Source organism: Chanos chanos, chromosome 9 (assembly GCF_902362185.1).
Source record: "Chanos chanos chromosome 9, fChaCha1.1, whole genome shotgun sequence".
NCBI lineage: Eukaryota > Metazoa > Chordata > Actinopteri > Gonorynchiformes > Chanidae > Chanos > Chanos chanos.
The window spans coordinates 11,114,044-11,140,389 of NC_044503.1; the positions used below are offsets into that span (position 1 = coordinate 11,114,044).

The 26,346-nt window shown below is 38.9% G+C and overlaps 2 protein-coding genes across 2 annotated transcripts; both read right to left on the reverse strand.

The window, feature by feature from the left end:
* Positions 1-1,921: 1,921 nt before the first annotated feature.
* wasa (WASP actin nucleation promoting factor a) lies at positions 1,922-12,068 on the reverse strand. Its single transcript, XM_030785179.1, has 12 exons — positions 11,934-12,068; positions 6,645-6,785; positions 6,355-6,441; positions 5,994-6,090; positions 5,577-5,609; positions 4,383-4,426; positions 3,980-4,092; positions 3,706-3,884; positions 3,459-3,615; positions 2,456-3,401; positions 2,206-2,317; positions 1,922-1,977 (listed from the first exon to the last, which is right to left on the reverse strand). The coding sequence occupies exons 1-12, from the start codon at positions 12,066-12,068 to the stop codon at positions 1,922-1,924; spliced, it is 2,100 nt and encodes a 699-aa protein (XP_030641039.1).
* Positions 12,069-15,091: 3,023 nt separating this feature from the next.
* LOC115820488 (sodium-coupled neutral amino acid transporter 5-like) lies at positions 15,092-25,218 on the reverse strand. Its single transcript, XM_030784093.1, has 15 exons — positions 25,151-25,218; positions 24,480-24,564; positions 23,421-23,536; positions 20,773-20,846; positions 19,909-20,001; positions 19,654-19,735; positions 19,404-19,486; positions 19,148-19,206; positions 18,886-19,017; positions 18,418-18,497; positions 18,199-18,299; positions 17,931-18,046; positions 17,337-17,481; positions 15,518-15,621; positions 15,092-15,196 (listed from the first exon to the last, which is right to left on the reverse strand). Exons 1-15 carry the CDS (start codon positions 25,216-25,218, stop codon positions 15,092-15,094), a joined length of 1,443 nt encoding a protein of 480 aa, XP_030639953.1.
* Between the last annotated feature and the right edge of the window lie 1,128 nt (positions 25,219-26,346).

Genomic DNA, 26,346 nt, shown 5'->3' on the forward strand with positions numbered 1-26,346 from the left:
GCTAAATTTCATCTTTTGTGGGTATTGTTTAGTTAAGATATTTGTTACTTAAAAATATTGCAATCTTTTCTTTCGGTCTGAGTGTACTCAGACAGCAGTGGAAAAAAAAAAAAAAACACACACACACACGCTATTGTGTTCACAAACTGGAGATAAAGCACCTTAATGTTTGATTTAAAAAATGTTCTCTATCACTTTATAAGCTTTGAAACACTATCAGTAATGCACAGTTCTTGTAACAGCATAATACTACAGTTTCGGGGTCAGTGCAATCGGCAGGTTTTCTCCAATAGTGATTTTAGTACACCCCCCCCCCCCCCCCCCCCCCCCAAGTACACACAGGACTAGATGTGGATGTTGAATAAAAGCACTATTTTCTAAATGGGGGGAAATCTGTGGCACACTTTATATTATACATTCACCAATGAGATATGGCCTATGTAAGAAAATGTCACCAAAATCCATTTGGTTTTTTTTTGGAAAGAAATCTTTTTTTATGTTTATATAAACATGTATATGTCACTGTAATATTTTGTGTCTTCATATACATGATTTTCACGCTCGATTTTCGTACGGCATATTTATTTGAAGATGTATGTATTCTTGTGTGACATAATGACCCAACAGAGGCTAGAATACAAGGGTGATGGTCTTTTGTTTTGTTTTTTTTGCATGAGACTTACGTGAGCAATTAAAATATATTTATTAAAATACCGTGCTAATGACTGACGCTTTCTGAAATTAAGTAAACCTGTCTTGGGTTTTGGGACCAGCCCTTGGTTTTATTTATGTAATTATTTGTGAATAGTATGGATTCTAACAGTGAAGTGAGATTTATCATGTAAATAACTCTAGAGATAGTGAACACACAGTAAAATAAGGAGTTGATTAAAACACAAAGCAAATTTCTTTTACTCTCTGTTTTAACACTTGGTCGCGGGTCACATCCTCAAGTTTTTAATACACTTTCTTTTGTCCTTCAGATATACCACTGCAGCTACAATCAGAGATAACAAAAAAAGTGGAATTACTGTGTAATACAGTAAAAAAAAAAACAACAACTGATGCACACAACCACGATCATTTTAAATACACTGTATGCCAAATGAATGCTTTGTACATGCTATGAATACCATAGCACATAAAACAAAAAAAAAGACATCACTGCCTATATGTTGTGGGTTTCTCACAAGCAGTGAGAAGCGTATTTAAAACATGAAATAAAACAGCAGCAGCTAAGCAGAATCGGCATGCGGTACTGTGCAATATGTTCCCCCAACACTGGAGTTAACACCATTGCACTTTTATCTTGAAAAATAATTACACAGCTTTGGCAAGTGAGACTGTGGCGAACCAGTAGTATGAGGTGGTTTTATTTGACACCTACTGAGGCCAAAGTCTCAAGCATTAAGCTATTTTAAGTTTTAGAGCATTAGGGTAATTTCCTATTCCAACAATGCTAAACAAGAAAAGAAGGACATTTGCATGCTGTTACTGTATATACACTGTTACAAATTCTAATTGTAATACAATAAAACACACGTATTTACTAATGTCAAAGTTACACTGTGTTATCAATAAGTGGCATTTTATATTTTAAAATCCTGATATATTTATAATTACATTCTTGATTACAATACCTGACTCACTCAGGTCATCCATATTCAAATATACAATAATGGACCATGCTACTGAATCCATAAAATCCATATTATTATAACTATATAAAATTCCATATTGAATCACAAATAGAAAAAAAAAACAAACAGATTCCAGTCACTCATTAAAGTTTAATCTCTTCTGAGGACTGACTTGTAACAGTACCAAGTATACAGTACAGTTCTTAATGTTTGTAACAAAAAGATACGTAAGACCTTTTCAAACCTTCCTTTCTCATTCCTTTCGTTATTTTGTACACAGCTCAGTCATCCCACTCATCATCCTCATCATCCTCCACATCAAATTCCTCACCCTCATCTGAAAGAGAGAAAACGTTTCCTGTAGATTGACAGTGCTCATAGAGGCAACTCTCATAATCTCAATTGCTAATTACATTTTCAACTCAGTATCTTGTCTTTACACTCCCAAGAGCAACAATGAAAAACAAGCAATGAAACAACACCATAGCTTGTTGTAAAACAAAAAGAAGGCCAGCAAATGCACAACAATATAAAAGGTTCAAATAAAATGTAAAAGTATGTTTACCGGATGAATGAATGACTTTACTCCGTTTCTGCATGACCATCATGAGTGCTCCTACTATGCCCTCCCCTGAGTTCAGTGCGGGAGGCGGTGCAGAGTCGGGATTATTGGTCACCTAGGTAACAAATGGTTAATAACATGATATCGCTATCTAAAAGCACTTGTTATTAGATGTAATGACAAGTGTCTCCAGTAAAAACAAAATCATTTAACAAATATATTCCAAAAAAAGAAAACATTTTTGGGTCTTTACCGTTTTGAGTTTCATCCCCGATCGTATCTGGTCGAGTAAAGCCCCTCTACCCCCACCGCCAGTGGAGGCTGGAGAAGGGCGTGGTGCACCACCACTAGGAGGTGGAGGTGGGTTGACACTAGATACAGGGGCAGGGGGAGGTGGCGGACCTGGAGGTGGAGGAGGAGCAGGTCCTCCCTGGGTAGGCTTTGATGAGGCTGGAGGAGGTGGAGGCATTGCATTCTCAAAGTCGTTAGGTGGAGGAAGAGGAAAGTCACATTCAGGAGGAGGTGGAGGTAAAGATTCATTGTAGTCCTCTGGGAATGGAGGTGGGAAAGCATCAGAGGGCGGTGGAGGTAAATGTTCACTATGTCCACCTGGTGGGGGACGTGGAAAAGAGGCAGAAGGTGGTGGAGGTAAGGGTCCACTGCGACCTGCTGAAGGAGGTGCAGGATGAGATTTTGTGGGTGGTGGAGGCAGAAATCCACTCCGTCCACCTGATGATGGAGGTGGAAAAGAGGCTGATGAAGGTGGAGGCAAAGGTGCACTACGGCCACTTGGTGGTACGGGTGGAAGAGTGGCAGATGGTGGATGAGATAAGGGTCCACTACGACCTGCTGATGGAGGAGGGGGTTGAGATGAAGAAGGCTGTGGAGGCAGAGGTCCACTTCGTCCACCTGCAGGTGGTGGTGGGAAAGAAGCAGAGGGTGGTGGAGGTAGAGGTCCGCTCCGGCCACCTGATGTTGGAGGAGGATAAGATGCAGAAGGAGGTGGAGGTAAAGGTCCGCTCCGGCCACCTGATGTTGGAGGAGGATGAGACGCAGAAGGGGGTGGAGGTAAAGGTCCACTACGCCCACCTGACGTTGGAGGAGGATAAGATGCAGAAGGGGGTGGAGGTAAAGGTCCACCACGCCCACCAGGCGGTGGAGGAAGATGGGACCCAGTAGGTGGAGGCGGTAAAGGGCCACTACGTCCTCGTGAAGATGGTGTGTGGTTATCTCTTCCTGGTAACGATGTGGAAGACTTAGAGGATTGTCCCCTCTGTGGAGTTCCAGGAATAGGTGGCAGGGGTCCTAAACGACCTCGAGAGGATGGTGGAGCAGGAGCAGAAGTTGATGAGGGGTCAGGAGGCAAGGGAGGGAGTGGTCCCTGACGGCCCGCAGAGGGTCGTGGAACCGGGTCTACATTAGAAGAATTAACAGGTTTGTTTACATGTAGCACTGGAGACATCAAACAAAATCCCTCTCTAAAGGGAATAGGTCGACACTTACCCTGTCTGTTCATAGCCTCTTTAACAGCCTCCATGCCACCAGACTCTTCAATGACACCATAAATAAGTCTGGATGTCTCTTCATCCTTTAGATCAGCTTCACTGATGCCAGCACATGACAGCAGTTTCATCAGGTCTGGGTCCAGGTTGTTGGGATCCATGCCGACATGCTGCACATGCCTATGACCACAACATGTGACCATTCAGTGATGACTAAAACACCAAGACAGAGTTCACACAGAATTCACTGAGGTCATTGAGTGTGCTAAACTCACGTGAATCCACTTGGTGTGCCAATCTCTAACTTGGACAATTTTGATCCCTTTTTCTTGCTTTTCTTCTCTTTCTTTCCTCTGGAGGATGTGGGAGCAGTTTGGATTGCGGGGCTCTGTATGTCGATAGTTGCCATGGGAAGGCGCCCAGAATTTGAAACTAGTAGATAAGATATGACAAAATACATTGGATGAATGTTATTCACATATCAGCGAATACTGTACATTTTTTGTAAAATAAAATAAGTGATGTGCTGACTTCTGTATTGCACAAATGTTTCTTATATCTGGTTGTCAAGCTGTCCAGGCCTTGTGTAATCAAGGACTAAGGAAACAATAACATCTGGTAGTTGGGTGACAAGCTTCATAAATGAACGTAATCAAGTTGTAAACCTGACACACAGACTGGCCTACCATTTGGCGGAGGTATTGGTGGCAATGGTCCCTGATCTGTAACAGAATCAATGAAATTAGGCATTTAAATGAGGTAAATTAGGATTACAAACCACCTATTCTGTCCAGTCTACTGAATAACATCCATCATCAACCAAAAATGTGCCTGCATATTTTGTTATATATCAGTATCACAGTGATATTTTCTATTCTTTGATGATAACAGTTTTTTTACCATTTATCTATGGTTTATTGTTGGATTAGTGGTTCTCAGCTCCAGTCCTGGGGGGCCACTGTCCTGCACATCTTTGTTTTAACTCTTCATTATCACGGTTAATTTAGCTAATCAAGGGCTTGGACTACCCGCCTGGACTACTGCGACGTCCTACTGGCTGGCTTACCGACCTGCACCATCAGGCCGCTCCAGCTCGTGCAGAACACTGCTGCACGCCTGGTCTTCAACCTCCCTAAGCACTCTCATGTCACTCCACTGCTTACTGCGCTCCACTGGCTTCCGGTAGCTGCCCGCATCCAATTCAAGACACTGGTACTGGCCTACCAGGCCACAAGAGGCTCCGCCCCATCATACCTTCAGTTCTTAATAACTCTGTATACCACTACTAGAACCCTCCGCTCCACGACCTCTGGTCAGCTGACAGTCCCCTCACTTCGGGAACCCGGCAGCCGCTCCTCCCGACCACGTCTCTTCTCCGCCATTGCCCCTCGGTGGTGGAATGACCTCCCTCATACAGTTAGGACTGCGGAATCCCTCACCATCTTCCGCAAGAAACTGAAAACCCACCTCTTCAGAACCCACCTATCCCCCTAAGCCTAACCCCCCTTCCTTAAAAAAAAACAAAAAAAACAAAAAAAAAAACCTTGTCTTGTATCTATATTTGTCTAAGAATTCCAGGGCGCAATACGAGGGAGTAAATTGACGCTCAGTCTTTTTAGCGATGTATGCTTATGAGGTATTAGGAATCCGACTGATGCACTGATTGTAAGTCGCTTTGGCTAAAAGCGTCTGCTAAATGCTAAATTGTAAATTGTAATAGTAAATTGGCTTGATGATTAACTGATCAGTGGAATAAGGTGTGTCAGTCCTGAGCTCAGGAGAGTTAAAACAAAGACGTACAGGAGAGTGGCCTCCCAGGACCTGAGTTGAGAACCACTGGATTAGAGCATTACGTGTGTTAATAAAATTTACCTCTAAAGGATCCAGAAGACTGTTGCTTCTTCCCTGTAATTTCCAACAATGGAAGGCAGATGAAAATAGTATTATTGACCCATACTATGTTCATTTTCCCCTTTGAACTTACTCACATCAGTCAGCTGTGTAGTCTAAACTCTGTGCTAACTCTCAGTTCTTGTATTGTTCAAAAGAGTTGCTGTACTACCTACAGTAGATCAGAAGACACTCAGAGGTCATGTGTGAACAAAACTTCAGAATGAGTGTGTTTACTCACTACATTCACAAACGAAATCAAAATTTAAACTTTTGATATACAGGAATAATGATCGTCTGACAATTCTCAGAATTATTTACTAAAAACAGCTATTTGCAAAAGTTCATGCAGAAATCTTTACTTTGTACTGAGAGATGAAAACATCGCATTGATCTCACCTTGGCGACTTAGTCTTTGGTTAATTTTTTCCTCCACATTCGCATAGAAATCCTGTGCCTCCTCCTCACTGGCAAAGTTCAAGCCCACCTGACAGTCCTAAATGGTACAACATTTTTAAGCCATTCATTCTCAAAGTGGGAATCAGCAGGGAGTTCACGAATTTCATCAGTTAGATAATATAAAACAATCTACGCTTGCTTGTCATATACAAAAGTGAATGTTGGGCAGTATGTTTTGCAGCCAAATTATCACAGTCACTGTATGAGGCCAATAACTTTGGACTGTTTCTTCTCTTTCTAAAACTCAATTCACATGCCCATTAGGTGGAGGAAAAGCCCAATGAGTGAGAATGCAACTCACATCTGAAGCAAAAGTGTGGAAGAAAGGTTGAGCTCGGTGGTAAACAATCTGGTTGTACAGTTCCTGTTCCCAGACCATCTTCCCCTCCTGTGCATCAAAAACCAGTTTCAAACTCTACCCTCTTCAACCAATAAAATGGTTTCATCATAATTGAATTATAAACCTGTGTTTAATCAGCAATCAAGCTGCCTTAAAGAGCGAAAATGATGCATAAGCATTAATAAAACACAGAAAATTATGCTTCGGGGGTAAAATTTAAAAGTTAAAAGAGGGTACAAAAAAAACCCCACCTTGATGTCAAAGAGGCGAATGAAATAAGAGCGCAGAGGATTGTCCTTCACAAAGCACACCACTCCAGTGTGCTGCAGACTCCAGCTGGTTGGACTGTTAGGCAGTGCCATGTACAGCTGAACAACAGCTGTTGCTAGAGACTAAAAGCAGATGAAAACCAAAAATGTTAACCTCTTCAGACGATGCAAATGATTTATCTTTCGGTAGATACTGAAGTAGCGTTAGTACATACAAATTGTTTTGCTGAAAAAAATAAAAATATATGGAACATACATTTACTCGAGAAAATCACTGAATAATAAATCACTCTTTACTTTATTGAAAGCAGTGTTTTCATCCTCTTAACTTCTAAGCAAATGTTAGATACCAGCATTATAAAGCTACGGGCGACTTTCTTGTTAAAAGGCACAGTGGACACTAAGGAAATATGTTTACACAGAGCTCTACTCTGAACAACAGTCTCTCATCATAGACGTACAGGAAATGGCTTTTCGCCTCTTCCTGTCAGGCCAGCTCAGAATACATAGTAGGTGGGGGTAAAAAGAGTGTGTTTCACACTTCACATGACACATTCTGTCTTAGGGTTTCCAGAATTCACTCAACTGCACAATGACATGCATGACTGTTCTTTCGTAACAGACAACAAAAAAAAATTGGTAGCCAACGTAGTCCAATTCGACAGGTGATAGCATGGGACACCAATAATTATTCTCCATTGCAAACTTGATTGCACATCACAAAAACTATACAATACAGTTTGGTTTGGACTTTAAAATGTTAAAATGTCTATGCCATGGTTAAACTAAAATCAGTACCTTTTTCTGATTCAGCGCCCTGGCTGCAAAGATTAATGGTGGCTTGCTCAGTCATGGCTAAGATTCATGTCACATTAGATCACTTGAGTATTAGTTTGTTACTGAAACCAGGGCTGATACCTTTTTTTTCACGGTCTCCTCAGAGTGACAAGATATGTGAGTTACACAGTTGGTGTGTGTGTTCCACTACAAGCCGGTTTGATTAAACTTCAGTCAAAGTCATACTTAGTGGAGAATATTTACCACATAAACAAACATGAGGTTTTAGATCAACCATAGACTGATGATGGGATATAAAACCCTTACAAATAAAAAGAACATAAAGTAAATGATTCAAGTTCAAAGACTTTTAGAAATAAAATATTCGGTGGACTTCAGTGGAATCAGACCAAAATACTCCTTTCCAAAAATAACTCAGTTTCAGAAATGTGTTGTTGCCCCAAATGTTGCATGCAGAAAAACTTCAGTATTTTGTGAAGCTGTGCGTGAAAGAGAGATTGTGGTGAGTTAAAATATGAATGGGGGGTGTGATGGGGGGGGGGGGGGGGGGGGGGCGGTTCATTGTATACAATCTCCAGCCTATGGTTCATGCATATTGAGTTCCTTCTTTAATTCAAATTTTACCTGAATAATGTGAGCAGGTTGAATGGTGTAGCATAGGCGCATAGTATTTGTTACTGTTCCTGTTTCTGATAATTCTTTTGATTATTCTTCCTGTTTAAATTTTATAATGGAATGGAAATTTGCATATTGTAGAGAAGTAATAAATGCTATTTGTTTGTATTCCAGACCAGTAGATCAGCTATGTTTAACACTGGCTCTACTGAAGGTTATATTTTAGGTTATATTTTTTTGTAACTTTATCCTAACTTGTGAAGGTCATCAACAGCCTTTCCTCTCTAAGTTTCTCTGATGTGTCAACTTGGCTGTTTTAGCTTTTTTTTTTTAGAGTTCATATTGTACAAAGGCTAATGGTCTTGACAAACCATAATTAAATTAGGCTTGTTTTCTTTCTTTGCATGGCTGGCTGTATACCAATGTTTTGACAAGGCGTAGTCAGACATTACGTAGAGATTAGTTAGATCCTTGGTACAGGGATGTTCTGATCTAGGCCATGCGTCAGTCCGTCAGTTTTCCTCTGGTTGTTAGGTTCTCTGCCTTTGCTGGGCAGACCTCACAGCTGCACAATGATGCTTAATGATCAGGATGGTCCGTTTTGTCACGCTATTTCTCACAATATCTCACGCTGGTTTATATATGCACGTATTGTATGAATGGATTTCGTACATTTACATCACATGTACATTTATTCATTTCGCTAACGCTCTTATCCAAAGTGACTCACGTGTGAGGCAAAATACATTCGAAGCGTGTGACTATTAAGGGGCTGGCTGTGGTGGAAGTGCTGCAACTAAGTTCATTGCGAGTGCAAGAATAGTTGAAGGAAGCGAAAGAGTAGACGAGAGAAAAATATAGGTAGGAACAGTGATAATTAACAGGGAGCTACAAAAGTGCAAGAGAAGAGGCTATACCCCCAATGTGGGGGATGAAGCAGTGGAGATGGGTAATAGTTGGGGTGCTGTCAACCATAATCAACAAAACTATAACTATACTATAAAAACCTATAGCTATACTACCACAATGACAACAAAGAGGAGCCATTACACTACAATGTAAAGTTATAATGTGCCATTAGATATAGAGTATCTCAGAGTTGGTGCTGAGTTATACCAATAGAATGTCAATAGAGCTACATCATAAAAAGTAAATAGACACAGGTCAGCATAAGCATCGGCAGAGAGTGCTAAATAATAAACATCATAGAGAGACGAGTGATGTTTTAGAACATAGCTCATTTGAACTATCAGTTAGCCTGCAGACGTGGCGGTAAGATTTTTGCGGAAGAGATTACTCTTAAAGTGCTTCTTGAAAGTTGTGAGGACGACTGCAGATTGGACTGAACTGATTCAACTGTCAAGGAACCACGCATGAGAGGACACCATTTTGGCGTTTGGTCATTCCACCACTGTGTGGCATTTAAATGTCTTAGAAAGTTGTCACAGTTGTCTTAGAAACTTTGGATGAAAGCGTCTGACAAATGATTAAATATAAATGTAAATAACCTTCTTCGTTCAGTGGTCTCTCTCTTTCCTCGTGGAGTGTGATCACTTTCAACCTGTCTCATGTAACATCCTTGCCCGGAACCAGATTGTTGTGGATTTAAATTTGTGTGCCGAACTGTAGGTGCTGATTTAGCACGGAAGCTGAAGTTGCGCTTCCAAAGCCTCTGACCTTCATTTGATCTTCCGCTGCTGTGCTCTACAGTACAGCACTTAACCCCAACCTCCATGTATCCCTTTCTCCACTGTCCAGGCCTGACCGTAGTAAAAAAAAGAACAACTGTGTTCAATTCACTAGCCCTACTGTAGTTAGAGAGAGGTAAAAAAGCAAAAAAAAGTCATGGGAGACTATAAGAGTTCTCTCAACTTGAGAAAAAAAAAGAACTTATTAGAAGAGCATCTTAATGTAGATTCCTTGTTGTTGGATTTTTAACTTTAAAAAGGTTTTAAGAATTAGAGTAATTGTATTACATATTTTTGGAGTAAAATACACTGCTCTCTTTTTTTTACTTGGCAAGTGTTTTAGATTAAATATATTTTCTGGATTTTTGAGCATGGTTATTCGCTAAGTAGCCATGTTATTAAATACACTTCCCTGTTCACTGTGATTGATTGCCGCTACAGACAGGAAGATATGTAGTCATAGCTTATAATGTGAAGCAGACAGACAGGAGTCTGGGGATGCAGTTACTGCTTGACTGAATGTTATAATGGGCAATATAAGCAACCTAAGTGAAAGTAGTGTGACCATTGGTCCCAAGAGTGAAAGTCTTTCTGTCGCAGTAACATCTGCCCTTCTCATTTTTTTATGCATGACAGTGTCTAGGGTTCACTAAGAATGCTGCAACAACAACAACAACAACAACAACATCAAAAACGTCCAGGGAACAACAGGTATACAGGTGAAAACAGATCAGAGTGGTTGAAGCAGAATGGAAAGAATCATGCAGGTAGACCACAGCTGGGCAGATCATGCTGGAGCACCGCACATCATTCAAAACACACACAGACCGTTTGTCATTGTCAATGATGGGTTACGACAGCAGATGTCCACAATGGGTTCCATTCCTGACAGCTAAAAATGAAACAGCATCAGGTGGGGGTGCTATATTAAAACTGTAAAACTGTTGAATTAAGAAACGTTACCTGGCCCTTTTGAACACAGTTGTCTTGTTTTATGTCATGTTAATGAATTTTGAGGAAAAATATTCACAAACGATTGTATACTTATCACCAGTACAGGCTATATTTTCTCAACACACATTCCCGATTGTGTATAGCAGCACATACAGTCGTAAGCTGTAGACAGTCCTTCTGGCAATCAGCATTCTAACAGGAATTTATTACCGCCCTAACAGGACACATTTGGTTCTAATCAGTGGTCGAAAGACTACAGAGAAACTGTTCTCAAGATCTAACATGTTCAAAGTCCAATCACTCTTCTGAGCAACTACTTGAGAAAAAGTTGCAGATTTTCTTTTTTTTTAATGTAATTAAGCGAACATAACCTAATCTTCTAGATTCTAGACAACGAAAGGTAAAAAAATGATTCTGGCCCTGAAACTGAATCTGACTAAGAATCTGATTAAGAACAATATCAAATCACCCAATCAGCCTAACGTTCTACACCGTTGGTTTAACTTTCGTACTATATTGATTATTGGATTTATACGAATTTCAGTCGTTTGGGGCTGGAACACAACTCTGGAGGAGAGCAGATCTTCTAGATGATCTGGAGGTCTACGAATCTCATGGTTGTCAGTATCAGAAGTATGGCGTTGGTCTTACCTCGCATGACCTCGCTAAACAAAAAAAGTCAGTCTCTTTTTCAGTCTTTCTTCCAGTATAACTGGCTTTTTTACACCATTATTTCCCAATTCTGTGGTACTTTCAAAAGGGGTAATACACAGACTGCTTATTTTCATTTTCATGATAAAACTCCCAGGCAGTAATGGGGATCTCCAGTTTCACCAAGGCATCATACTTAGCCCAGAGGAGTTCAGCTATTTTTTAGTTGAGTTTTTCTTTTTTTTTTTTGTTTTGTTTATATTTCAATTCATTTGAGTAACGTGGTTAGACACTGTTCAACATGTGATATACCTGTTATTTGATGTGAGTACCTGTTTACCTGTGTAATAATCCAGATTATTGGGGCTCCGAATGTTTCACAGCGTACAGAGCAAAAGAGCACGTTTAGATGTGCTACTATTCAAATATACTTTAACACTTTAACAACAATGTTAAAATATGAGAACACAAAAAATACGCCAACACGTGGGTATAAACCTTTCAGAGTTTCCCAAGAGTGTCACTACGTGTAACCTCTCTTTATCACACCACTCCATGTACTTACCACACGCTTTCTCCCCAACAGATCCCCAATCTTGTCATTTTCCTTGGGAGTTAGGAGACTACTTTTAGCATTCTCCTTCTCCCTCTCCTTCTCCTTCTCCTTCTCCTTCTCCTTGGCCTTTGATGATCTTCTCATTCTGGCTGTTAATGAAACTCCTGATAACAAGAGAATTTGTGGCACACCCTGTGACTCTGTCTCTCTTTCTCTCTCTGTCTACTTATGACAAACCCCCGAGGATGCAGCAGCCCCTGAAGTTGCGCTGATAATAGTTTCTCTTCCTATTTTTGCGTCGTACGCTCACAAAGGCCGTGAACAGGAAGTGGACAACCGCACTCTCTCTTTTCTATTTTTGTTTTTTTCACTCGACACTTTTCACAGCTATGAGCATTCTCTCTGTTTTTTTCTTCTCTCTTGACCAGAAAACTGCCTGTCTTTCTGTATAATAGGCCTCCTCCATTTCCCCATTGTCACAGACATTACAATGACAGTAAATGACCCACTGTACTGTAACACAACCGACCAAATCACTGTTGGCCCCTTTACAGATGTAATGTTATATTTTGTCAGATGTGTCCTCAGCTCAGGTCAATCACAGGTGGAACTCAGAATTTCTGAATTTTGTTGGTGGCGCATTATGTTTAATGCAGAAACAATGAGGGTCATAGCACTCTTCAAAACATCTCCACAAGTAAAATTTTTAAAGCATTGCTTTTTAGGTAAGCTGAAGTAGTTGAAGTAAAATGTAAATAAGGCAATGCTTCGATCCGTAGGGGACATGTGAGGCTACGGTGATGGTTTTCAAATGATATCTTAGAACGCTACAGAACAAAGCGCTTTACAATATATAACTCCACCATCAAAACCTCTCTTTTTTTTTCTTATGCGGTTGTTATGCTAAAAGGATTTCTTGCTTTAATTTGTTTTGTTTTTTTGTTTTCATATTCATATGCTTTATTCACAGCACTACAGAGCCAGCTAAAATACAGGAAGCTGAAACAGTAGTTAGTTGGTGTCTTTCATTTTAGTATGAAGTGTTCTTCAGAGGCAGAAGGAAAGCCCACTCTACTTTGTCACCTTTGGCATCAAACTTTGTCTCTCTTCTGAGTGATTGCTTTAAAAAGCAGAAGTAACTGAATACTTCATTCAAAAGAACCAGTCAACTTCATCTGTAGTGTTAATATCACAGTGTGACACTTAGTGGTGTAAAAAAGGAAATAAGTTCATAGCTTCAGAAACTTTGTTCTCGAGTTAAACTCTAAATGCTGAAAGTTAAATGACAAAAACACAAATGCTGTAAAAATGCACTCAAATATTTAAGCATTTTACTAAATTAGGCTCTGTCACTTGCTTCTACACTTACAGGCATTAGAGATGCAGATAAGTTGATAGAAGAAACATGGTAATGTGGAGGTCGACTAGTTGATATCACTTGATAACAGATAGCAGGAGAAGGAAATTGCATTATTGCATGTTCAACTGTGACACAGTAGGGAACTGCGTAGGGTAAAATATCAACACTTTATGGTAACATTTCTCAATACCACACAGTAAAAATAAAAACACACGGTCAACGACAGGGTCAAATGAAAGCGACAGGGTCAATATTCTGTTTTAAATGTTTATTGATCATAGACAGAAACAAAACAATTTGAAATATATACACATATGAGAAACTTTAAAAATACAAAGAGGGGGTGGGGGTACATAAACGTGTACAAAACTGATCACAGAATTTATGGACGTGAAGCCAAATTAATTACTTTTTGCGGATTCTCAGGTTCAGGCACTTTGTAACTTAAATACATAAATACGGTTGGTGGGGTGAAATCAGTATTGGAATAAATTTATATACTTTTGTTCAAAAAAGTCATCTAATTCCACAAGAAGCTCGCTATCAAAAAAGATATTTAGTTTGCATCAGCCCAAAATAATTTGAATCATAGTCATTTTACACATATTTGATTGTGCCTCTACACATATATAGCATTTACTGGTATACAACAGTAACCATTATACACCAGTACATCTTGCGCTCCAGTCTAGCAAAAGAGCATTATTATGTTTATGAAACATTTACACTCAATAGAAACGAATCTCTGTACAAAATTGTACATATTTAGCATAAGAACATTTTAAAAACGTGCAGTTTTTTTCATGTTTGTTTCCATCATCCTACACTAAAGACACACAACATAGGAACAACCACTTACTATTGTGAAGTTCATTGTAACAATGTATTTGAAACGGAGTTTTTTCAAAACGCCTTTTTTACAGAGAGGAGTTGGTAATGGAGAATTTGCTGTTCTCGCCACAGTCAGAGTGAAGTAAACACATGAAAACAGGCAAACTAACCAACCAGCTTAGACTTGTTATTGTGTAGTGCTTTATAAGGATGTGGAGAAACATCAACCACAGTTTTCATTTTAAAAAATGACACTTGTTTCATCCTAATACATACTATTTCACATTTTGCAATATGAACGCCATTCTCTTTCCAGATGAGACTAGTGACAAAGAGGCAAGACAGGGAAGTGTTGGTGCATTCTGATGGCTACAATAAAATATATACTTCATCAATCAAAGATACACTTTAAGAATGGTGGAGTGTATGATACTGTATAATTTATAAAGACTTCTCAAGGAGGTAGAAACAATGAGTTGTGGTTCAGACATTTGGCAATTGCTATGGGTGATGTAAATGAATACTGCCCTGCCTCTACTTCCACAAAAGGAGATTGAGTCTTTGGTCTGTTTTTACAGCGTGTGCCTGTAATGGTTATGAAAAAAAATGAAATTGACAAACATTTCTTTTGGTGTCTGTAGTTCCCTCAAGTAAAGGCTATAACCACTCTTCCCCTCTACGAATCAGCCCCAAAGCACTGAGGCCATTAGGATTGCAGCCATTTGGCCCTGAATCAGTCAGTAACAACTTAAACACCATAGCAATGTAACTTTTTTTTTTTTTTCCGCAGCAAAGAATTGGCTGAAGTTCAGTCTTGTGTTGGGAAATGTTCCATAATGTAACAAACTTTTCTGTCAGAAGTAAGCTGCCAAATTCTAGACTGGGCTTGGAAGTGATGGGGTTGTGTATGTTTGTGGGCCATTACTATGTTTGACGTTTGTCTTTGAGTCTTTACTTTATGTCACATGTCAAGGAGTTAGTGCCCGCCTTTCATTTTTCCCTCTCCAGTTGCCCAGTCCAGGGCGATGAGTGACAGACTCATCAGCATGAAGATAAAGCCCAAACCAGCAAATGCAGCCGCCTGAAATAGAAGAAACACATTTAAAGTTAGCAAAAAAAACCAAACAAACAAAAAACAATAGAAGACAGGGCATACGGGGAAAGGCTGTAAAGACTGGAGGAGGAGGAGATAAGCAAATAACAGATGATAAGATCTGTTTACCTTTACAGTGTTCCAGTGCATTAACAGCTAAAGGTTAAAGCTAACTGTAGTTTGTTAATTGTGCAAATTTTTAGTTAAAACTTAGATAATTTAACCCAGTTTTCTTCAAACAAGCAACTGCAACTACTACTGCTACCACCACTAGTATTTCTGTACTTCTGATACATATGACTTGTTTACCTGGATCTTTGGTCGAGATTTGAGACCCTCTTGCTCCTCAGGGACAATTCGGAGGTAGAATGTTCCAGGGAGGATGAAGATGAGACTGGGAGCAGTTGTTGCACCTGAGAGATGAAAGATGTTGATGTTCAACCAAAATCACACGTGTGCTCATTTTTATCACGGTGTTCAACAATTTCTCAATCCATAGGATGTCTTCACACCAAGATTTTAATAGTTTTCCATTTTCAAATTCGTTTTTATTTTGCAAATATGTTTGTAACCAATCTGAATTTCCGTTTAGTTTTCATCAGTTTGATCAGTGGTTTCATTAGTTTCAGTTTGGTTTTTATTTCATGGACTTATTTCTATTTCATTTTAGTTTATTATAGCTTCAGTTTTAGTTTTAGTCATTTTAGTTAAAGACAAAAACTGTCAAGGATTAGTGCAACGTGAAAAATAATCTGCTTATCATTGAGGATATCAACATTTCAGGACTAAACTTAACCAACGTACGTAATACATTTGTTTTAGAATGACAGCCTGTTAATACACATAAAAGGCAAGAACACGATTAAATATTTCAACCATTTACTTCAGGCAAACAATATGACATGGGTTTTCACGGTCAACCTCGTCACTCGTGCTCTGTCTTGCTACATGTTTTTCCGTGAATAATGTCCATTCCCATCGATGGTAACTGTGAACTTTAAGATTTGTGGGATTTTTCCCTTGATTTCTATGCCATAGATGCTGTTACCTGAATTTACCATGCATTTGTTTGTACTGCTTTCACAGTTTAATTCGGAGTAGTCCCGTACAGGGCTCGCACGTTTCCTCCCTAGCATACTGTAAATTCTCAAATGGTGGCCGGGGCCTTTATTTACCTCAACTGAAGAAAGACCCCGGTCTTTATTTGAGACAGGAAATAGGAAATAACGCACAGGAAATAGTGCGTTATATACAGTCCAACAGCGACCACACTATTTAAGGTCAGGTTTGGTATTTCTGTTAGTTTAAAAACTGCTACTAATAGCAGCAGAGTGGTGAATATAATTACAGTATGCTGTTGTAGGCTTACTGATGTAAACAATGCTGTGGAAATATGATGATTTTTTTTAAACCCGGTCTGTATTTGGGACCGGCCTTTATTTGCCCAAACAGGCGGCTATAATTTGAGACCTGGACATTATTTGGCGTTTATTTGAGAATTTACGGTAACTGACTTCTTCACTGGATAATAAAGCCTATCAGTTAGTTAGCCATGGTAGGTCCTAACACGCTATATCACCATCCCATGGTTGTCAGCTATGGCCACACAGAATTTTGGGAGTGTGACACCCGCCGCCTTGAATGGATATGACGTCCACCGTCTTAAAACGATAACGACAATTATTTTTTGTTTTTTCTTAATGTTATTTTTGTTCGTTTTTTAGCCATCATTATTAGTTTCGTTTAGTTTTAGCTTTACATTTTCTTTGGGTAAATTATTTTATTTCAGTTTATGAAAATGTCTCAGAACCATTGGTTTTCGTTTTAGTTTTAGTTTTAGTATACGATAATAACCCTGCTTCACACAATACCTAACAAAGCTTAACGGTTTATTATTATGTGTATCTTAGGATTGGCCTATTTTGAAACACTCTGACCAAGAAACCTCCGAAATACACCTCAGACGCTATATAGTTCAACATTTTTCATTTCATTAAGATTGAATATCTGAGGTATAAATGGAACGTAATTAGCATTTCATATTTTGTAACGGGCCAAACCAAGCAGAGCGGCTAAAAGAACTCTCAGCATTTCACTGAAGTTTAGAGGTTAACATTATGCAGCTCACCAATGACACCGAAGATGTCTTTAATGTTGGGTACAAGGATGACAAGCACATTGACAATGATTAGCAGGCAGACAGCGATGGCGATGTGCCTTGTCCACTGGAAGGGTTTATCAGGAAACAGAAGCTGCTGGACAGCTCTGCGGATCTGAGCAGACAACACAACAAATCTCATTACAAAACTGAAGAAAGAACATTTGTGTTGGGTCAGTGCAGGAACAGTTAAACTGACCTCATGAATGGATATGAAGAGGATATATATATGAATTTGTGTGTGTGTGTGTGTATATATATATATATATATATATATATATATATATATATATATATATATGTGTGTGTGTGTGTGTGTGTGTGTGTATATATATATATATATATATATATGTGTGTGTGTGTGTGTGTGTATGTATATACACACACACACACACACATACTATTATATATATTATTTTTCAGAAACAGTTGATTTGCCATGATTATAAGGATAAAATAAGGCAACTGAAACAAGCATTACAGTCAGTTTCCTACTCAATCGAGATTAAATTCTTGGCATTAACGCTTTGTAAGATGGTGTGATTTACAAAATGGGGACCATACCGGGAAAAGGACCACAGGAACAGTGAGAGTGACAGCCACCAGAACGGCGAAGCGTACACACAAAATCAGTGTGTCAAATTTATCATACGTGTGAAGAAGCTCATCGTTCACGCTGTCTGCAAACATATACATATACATACATATATGTAAAACATAGTGTAAGCATCTGAGGATATTTTTCCACACTTTCTTACTATGTGATCCCTCCCATTCTCTCAATGATAAATACAATGCATTTCCTGCACCAAAGACGAGAATATTTTCTTACCATAAAAGGTGAGGTAGCCAAACAAAGCCGTTAGCAGGTACATGACAAACATGGCCAGAATGGAGATGTTGGCAACGGTCTGCATGCGCTTCTGTGTTGGTCTAGAGTTAAGCCAATACATCGAGAAGTTGAAAAACAGACAAAATGACATGATTTGGATTTGTTTTTAACTGTCTGGTTGTTTAGATTTTTTTTTAAAAAAATCTTAATTGTACTTACCTCCTGAGCTCTGTATAAATAGGAAGCACCTCTGGATGACACACAAAGGCAAAAGCCAGAATTGGTATGGTATACGCCGACTGTATCAAACACAAACGTCCAGTTCATGAAAGGAGCAAACATAACTGACATATTCAAAGACATAAAAAAAAACCCCAAAAAAACAAAACTGAAATGAATACAGTCACTCACCATTACAAATACACAACCATGACCAAGATGTCTACTAATTAATGGTATAGCTTCACTATCTGGGTTAATATTGTATTTTCCACTTATCTATCTATCTATCTATCTATCTATCTATCTATCTATCTATCTATCTATCCTTTCTGTTTTTTCAATTTATCTATTAACTTAGTGTATACCATGCATATTGCTCATTTATTGCACTGTATTTCAATGACTTTCAATGACAGTAAAACACACTGTTGAATTTTAAGGCTTTTAATGGAATGTATGACCCACCTTCTGATTCATGGTGAATAACTTTGCCTCACAGGTCCCATTTGTTATGTTTTCATGCATATGATCAGAATGTGTGATGGCGGAATCCATGTTTTCAAATGGACAACTGGTGACAAATTTCTTGTAGATGACCTGGTACAGCGAGAGAGAAAACAGTCCTGTGAAGTGAACCATCTGCTTGTCTCTTCAATGGACTACTGCTAGATCAGTTGATGGATCGATAGATTAAGTGATTGATTGATGAGTGGATTCAGGGACTTACAGAGATAAGAAAGAACACCATGCATGTGAGAGAGAAACTGCTGGTGTAGCCCAGATAACCTGACAATAAAAGAAAACATCCGGTAAATGTTTAAGTCTATCCAACTTAAGTCAATAAAGAAAAAAAGAAAGAAAGAATGAAACTGTTGATCAAACTTCAAGTCTTAAACATGGTTCTAAGTATGAAAGAGAGCAGAATGTGATGAAGGGAGAGAGAGAGAGAGAAAAGAAAGAGATGGGATCAGGAAGTGACATACCGAGCCGTCTCATGAGTGCGAGAGGAAGGATGATGGCGATGCTAACCATGATAATGAGGTATTCTCCTTTCATATACCACGATCTGCCAGTGACAGATCAAATACGCACTGCTTTATTTTTTAAAATTTATTTATTTCAACTTACAAACAATTAAATCTTAAAAATATAATTGAGCCTCGTTCTGACCGGTTTTGACTGCTTGTCGTGACATATAAGTTGTGTATCACAAAATTCTTGCGTTATACTTACATTGATGTGTCCCCATGTGGTAACAGGCCTTGTATAACAGTTGGCAGCTCAGTCTTCACAATGAACAGGTAGCTCGACATTGCTATTGACAGAGAAACAAAAAGCAAACTCACTTTGTCACGGTATGTCAAGGGTTAACCCCAATTTTTCATACAGATTGTATTGTCAGACGAAATATGCCAGTATTTACTGATCATGTTATACCGTTTAAAAGTGACTATGTAACCATGGTTATTTAAATTGATATCGACCCACCTCCGATGTTGTGTGTGGCTATAATGCAGGCCGCTATGATTTTTCCTGGTGTCCCAAATGCACGAAATCCCAACTGTTCATATGCTCGGATTCCTGAAAAAAAGGACAAAGAAAAAAAAAAAGGGATAAACAAAAAAACACATTTTTTTTTAAGGTCAGGTCAATAAAAGTGCATGAAGACACAAACTCTTCAGAGTCTCCAAAGTCTTCATTAAATTCTGGAGTCACGCTGTCATATATCACGACAGGCGATCTTTACCGCATTAACAACATAGCCAAAATTTCAGAGGACTACAGATATAAATTCAAGGGTTATAAGATCTCTACTCTTTGTAATAAAAGGAATTTGGATGCATCACTAACACTTTACAAGAACTATCTTTAGTGAGCAGCGAAAAACTTATTTAATATATGTAATTAGTTAGTAATGTGTAAATAATAGTTGGTAAGGTGAAGATTTCATCTCAGTGCAGAGGTAGCTGAAACACTATTCTACATTATATCCAAACAGTCAGGGGCTGCATGTATCTTCTACCTGCTGAAATTTCTACCACTGGCACCAGACTGGCTGATAAAACACATCTACAAGCTCATCTATAGCTCAGGTTGAACTGATAGAAATATGAAGTACATATGTTTCACAAATAAATAATTATATATAGTTTGTAAGACACTCAAGTAATCATTTACATGAGGTATGGGGTAAGTGTTTAACTGAAAGAATTTACTTATGATTTGCATAGATTTCATAGTACTAACTGATTTATCTATGGCTTGTAAATTATACTTATTATAAAGTATCACCCGCACTTCAAATCATTATTAACACTTTCACTGCAGTTAAGGAAAAGAAGCATTTCTTACCAACCACTCCTGCACATTTCAAGAGCAAGTGAATGGAGTAGGCTGACAAAATAGCAATGAACACCAGCAGGATTCTAGACAAAAAAAAAATCAAATTAAGTATGTTATGGTCTGCTTGCGATGTAGCTTCAAATCAAAGCTTCAAATCAAAACAGTAGTTAGGGTTACGGTACATGGTAGATGGATTACAGAAATGACATATCCTCAAATGTAACCCATGCAACAAGACTGTATAAAAGTATATATGAATTAAGAGGCTTTTGTTGCGTCTGAGGTCATGGAAGTACAGCGTGTAACCTGAGGAATATGTGCTAGTCATGGACCCTGAGGGATAGAGTCCATTAAGAGCTTCTCTCCAGCTCTGACTGCGACACAATCCCATCCCTTAATCTCATTAACAACATTAGTCATAGACTCATTCCCTTCTCTGGGTAGTACTTCACTCCCTGTCTACCATCACTGCTCTCCTCGCCAGTGTTGCATTGTCAAAGCTTGAGTCCGGTCCAGAATCAAAACTGTGACCGTGAGAAATGTTTTTGGTGGTAGTGAGAGATGTTTTTGATAGGCTCCCCTACCTCACATCATAACAGAGAAAGTCTGACTTGTCTGACCAGGCTGCTTTTGACCTGACCACAGTCTGCTATTTATATCCCCATCACGTCTGATTGGGCAAAGCATTATTAGTGTGTGTGTGTGTTTATGTGCGTGTCCGCGCGCGTGTGTGTGTGTGAGTGTGTGTGCGCGCACGTGCATTTGTGTGTGTGTGTGTGTGTGTAATGTTCCCATGGAAACATACAGATTATAATCAACGGCAAGTCCATAGAATTGCACAAATGCTTACCCCTCATTACCACCACATCTATTTAAAAGCTTGCATTTACACAGAGAAGCTTATATTTTATGTATATAACTTTATGTATTTATACCACAAATACATAAAACGTATAAACTTATATTATCACATATAAATTTAAATACAAACATGTAGTGTAAACCTATCAACAACCCAAAAAAGAGAGGACATGATGATATCCCAGCAACATCTGTTGGACATGTTTTTCTTGGCTAATCCTAGACTCAGTCAAATTTTTTAGTTTTTTTTCCCTCATTTCCTGAAAGGCACAGGCAGACATTACAGAGGTGTAGGTCTCTTATTTGCATGATTCTTTACCCACAGACCTGAGTAGACCTTTGTTTTAATAAGACTGACATTTATGTCTTAACTGTGTAAAAATGCACAGACTCTCACATTTCACTCTAACAGTCACATATTCACATATTAATACTGAAAAACACAGTGAAGAACTGACCCATGTCCACACACACACACACGCACACACACACACACACACACACACACACACACACACACACACAAATACAAACACACCTAACCAGTCAGACTCAGCTCAACATTTCCTGACATTTGCTCATGAATTGGAGGGGAACAAGGAATACCTGTATGACTCCTCTAAGCATGGCCTTCAGTGTAAATATATAAACGGCTCCCCCCCCAAAAAAAACCCCAACAACATACTTTTACACTTTTAAGAAGAGCTCCACCCTCCTTGTCTACGATGTGAATCGTGGAGAATCTGACCGATCTGGCTGTTAACATGACTGACAACATACACATAGCAGGATGTTTTAAAGTTCCAAGCTTCAAAACATTTCACTAAAGTAAACAAACTTGTGTCTGTCCTATCTATCAGGCAGGATGATATTGCTGTTTTCATGCTCCATCTTCCCTCACTTGCCTGATTTAAATGTTGAGATTACTACTTTATTTTCATCAGATATTTTGTACGCTTAAACATAATATATATAGTAATATAATAATTTATATAGTAATTTATTTGTAATATTTTCATATTTTTGGCACATTAAAAATGCCACACCATTTTGTTCAGAAAATAATTCAGTAAGTTAATGTTTTGTATCAGTTAAATTTATAACCATACTCTACTGGAACTTAGATAGGGATAGCCTTAAATTGTTCAGTGTCTTTTATTGTTTAGATGAAGTCGTATAAGCAGAACGACAATTGATAGATATGCCAGGGAGTGAACTAAAAATATAATGTAAACAGTGAAATTATAATCATACAAATACTAATTAGTCTAAACTGGACCTTCCATTTATATGAGTTTTCAACTTTATTTCTGTCTGATATGAGGTGGAGAAAAAGCCAACTGACTCCGTTCCAGTGGATGTGTGCTATAAACATTGTTTCAGGTGGTTGCGTACTTGTCTTTTTGGAATATAGTGAAACTGAAATTGTTTTGGGTTTAAGTTTCCTTTCCTGACGAGTTACTGTAATAAAAACCCTCTGCTCTGTTTGGCTCTGCGTCTGTACAAAGTCAGTGTAGGAGAACTGTATGGGAGTTTCATATATAAGAAGTCTAAATGTTATGCTTGTATTACTGTTGAGTTTTGTATTTCAAACAATCACTCTATATCCTCACACCTTCACTTGCAACATTCACCCCTGTTTGACATTCAAGTGGTTGGGTTTTAATCCCTTTTCATTTGTGAAGTGTTTAGTATGTCAGCTGAGGCTACTGCAGACATAAAACTTAGAAAGCACAGTTGGTACTTCTGTTCCCTCTTGTGTGACAACCTTTAGCATTGTGGAATGTTTGACTTACAGGAAGGTGATGATGCCAGTGTTGGCCATGGCGTACGCCAGTCCCAGAATTCCACTGCCCATGATGGCATTGCTGAGGTTAAAAACGGACATTCCAAATGACGTCTTCCCCTCAAACTGAAAGAAATGATTCATCATTATTACACAATCCTGAGAGACATACCAGTGGAGCAAACTTAGTCTGTAAAAAGAATTTTTTTTTTTTTTGCACTTTTTTTTTTTTTTTTTGCAAACTTGAATCCCTGTTGAATATGTCCATTGAAATTTCAGAATTTTCAAGTTCAAGTTTCAAGTTTAAGTTTATTTAGAGCCCAATATCACTGTTTACAGTCTCAAAGGGCTTTACATGCCCACAGGATTACAACAAAACAAAGCAGGGTGGCACCCCCTGACTTGATCCTCATAGCGGGCAAGAAAAAACTCCTCAAAAAACCCAGACGTTAGGGAAAAATAGGAGAAATCTTGAGAAGGACCACAAAGAGAGGAGACCCCTTCTAGGCCAGCCAGGCGTGCAGTAGGTGCCAGCCCAGAGGACAATTTACAAAACAACAGAGTGATAATAAATGAGAATACAACTAGTAGGTAGTATGAGGAATGACAAGACAGCATGGGGCTCAGTTGGAAAGGTTCCCCTACATCAGAACATAAACGTGCAGGAATAAATAATTCAGTATGAACATGATCAGCACGCTTATTAGATACTTGTTTCTCAGAGTTTCCTATAAAGTATTAATGGCTTTAATTGCCCCAACATTCCACCTTACTTGGTGGTGGAAGAGCTGGTGCAGCATCACAAATGTGTGCTGTAACGTTATCCCAAAATTCAGGCCACTACAGAAAAATGTTTTTAAAATCTCCCTGTCCTGCCAGAATTGCACCTCATATATTTGCCCCTTTTTTTAACCAGCAACCACTCACACTGAGTTCATATCACAGCACTGTACCCACTGACCCTTACACGTCCTTCATGTGGTGTGTGGTGATCTGATCGGGTGGTGAACCATTCATATCTTAAATTTCGCTTGCCATTTTCAACCTCCCTGTGTGTGTATATACTCACGTCCGTAAACTGGGCCTGCGTTTTTCCATCGGTCTTGTGAGGGAGGAATGTATCTCCCTCTGCCATGTTCTCCAGGGCATCAAATCTGCAAGTGAAACAGTTCATTCAGTAAGTGGACTTCAGTGTATGGTGTAAGGCTTGGTTATTTCATAGGATCTCTCTTTCTCTCAGACACAGATAATCACTTCTTCCTAACATACAGAATTTGTATGAGGTAGAGATGTACATCACGTTATTGGTGTATGCTGAGTAAGTTATTACAGCGCTCTTAAGTATATTGACTCAGCACAAAGGACATTTCGCAATGGGTTCCCACAGTGAATATCTTGCCAGCACTTTGACTGTTTCAGTTGCACTCATTTCGAAACGGAAACGAATAGAAACATATGTTTAATGAGTTCATGGCTTTTCCTTGGTACCAGTCAGAGTCATCACTTCATGTCTGTTCCCACTTACGTAAAATTGGGAGTTACATCATGCTGTTGTTGCAAGACAACTACTGGCTTTATGGCCTTTTGGTTTAACTGTCTCTATATCTTGTATTACGGGATGATTACATTATAGAGGCATTGCTGATTGAGTTTATTTTGATCTGGGTATCATTATCTTCTGTATTAAGTATTTAAGGTTTGCTTTAGTGACGCCTGGTTTTAGTAATCATCGACACTCACCCGTCTTCAAGTGCATTTTTTTCGGGGACAAGATCATGGTGACCGTTGGGAATTTTCTGGAGTTCCATTTTTGGGGGTTGTGCAGCGCTCTGCTACTGAGGTTTTCCAGGTGGTTGTGAATAGAAATGTGTTAACGCTGTCTTCACACTAGAACTTTACAAAAAAAAAAGGGGGGGGTAGGGGTTGTAAATAAAAACAATTCTGAGAAGTCTAGCAATTTTCATATTTAAGATCACACAGAGAGAATATAAGATAAATTGAAAGGCTCTGATGATAATACAGTAGCTGTCAATCATATTTAAAAGTAACTGATTGTTCATGAAATCCAGGATCAGGACCCAAGTAAATTAAAACACACCCAGAAAAGAAGGATTAAACAGCGACTATGACAACCTTACACAGGCGGAATCTGAAGAGCAATGACACAGTGTCTACAATCCCTTTGTGACAAGTTTCAGCCTGAAAGTCTGACACGCGTGAGCAGAGACCAACTCTGTTTCATCTTATATCCACGGCAATGCCATCCATACAGATTAAAATCCAACTAGGATTTCAACACACGAGCTAGTCCAGCAGCAGCACATGAACACTACGCACTCCTGAACCTCAATGCACCCACATTCAGTTTTATCTACCCAGTGAATATGAATACAGAAATGATGCCCTTAGTCAAACAAATAGAGTATGAGTATATGTGATACTGCAGGCAAACAAATCTGGATTATGAGTTGGCACACGATACAGTGCCATTTGCTCATGGATGAGTAGTCCAAAGTACGAGAGTGAAACATAGCAAAACTAGATCAAACACAAGGGTGCTGTGGGACTTACTGTAAGTATCTAGGCCTTTAAACCCATCATAGTGGTGCTATGGTACAATAGGTCAAGCAGCAGATGTCATCACAAGATTTCCAGTTTCTCTGAGCCCTTTCCCAATCAGAAATGGAGTTATGTCTTGTTCTACTCTTGTTTCAACTAAGTTGACTGTAGCACGTCAGGTGTGGCCAACTCATTCGTAAAAGCCTTTCATTTACACACAGAATAACCAATCTACCTGTTCAATTGACATCACAACCTCATTTTCACCTTGTCACAGAGAGAGTGAAAAGGAGAAGACCAGCGTCTTTGTCAGGCTTTCATATGAACCTGTACCTGACTCACGTGTGTGAATTTCATCATTTTCAGTTAACAGTATC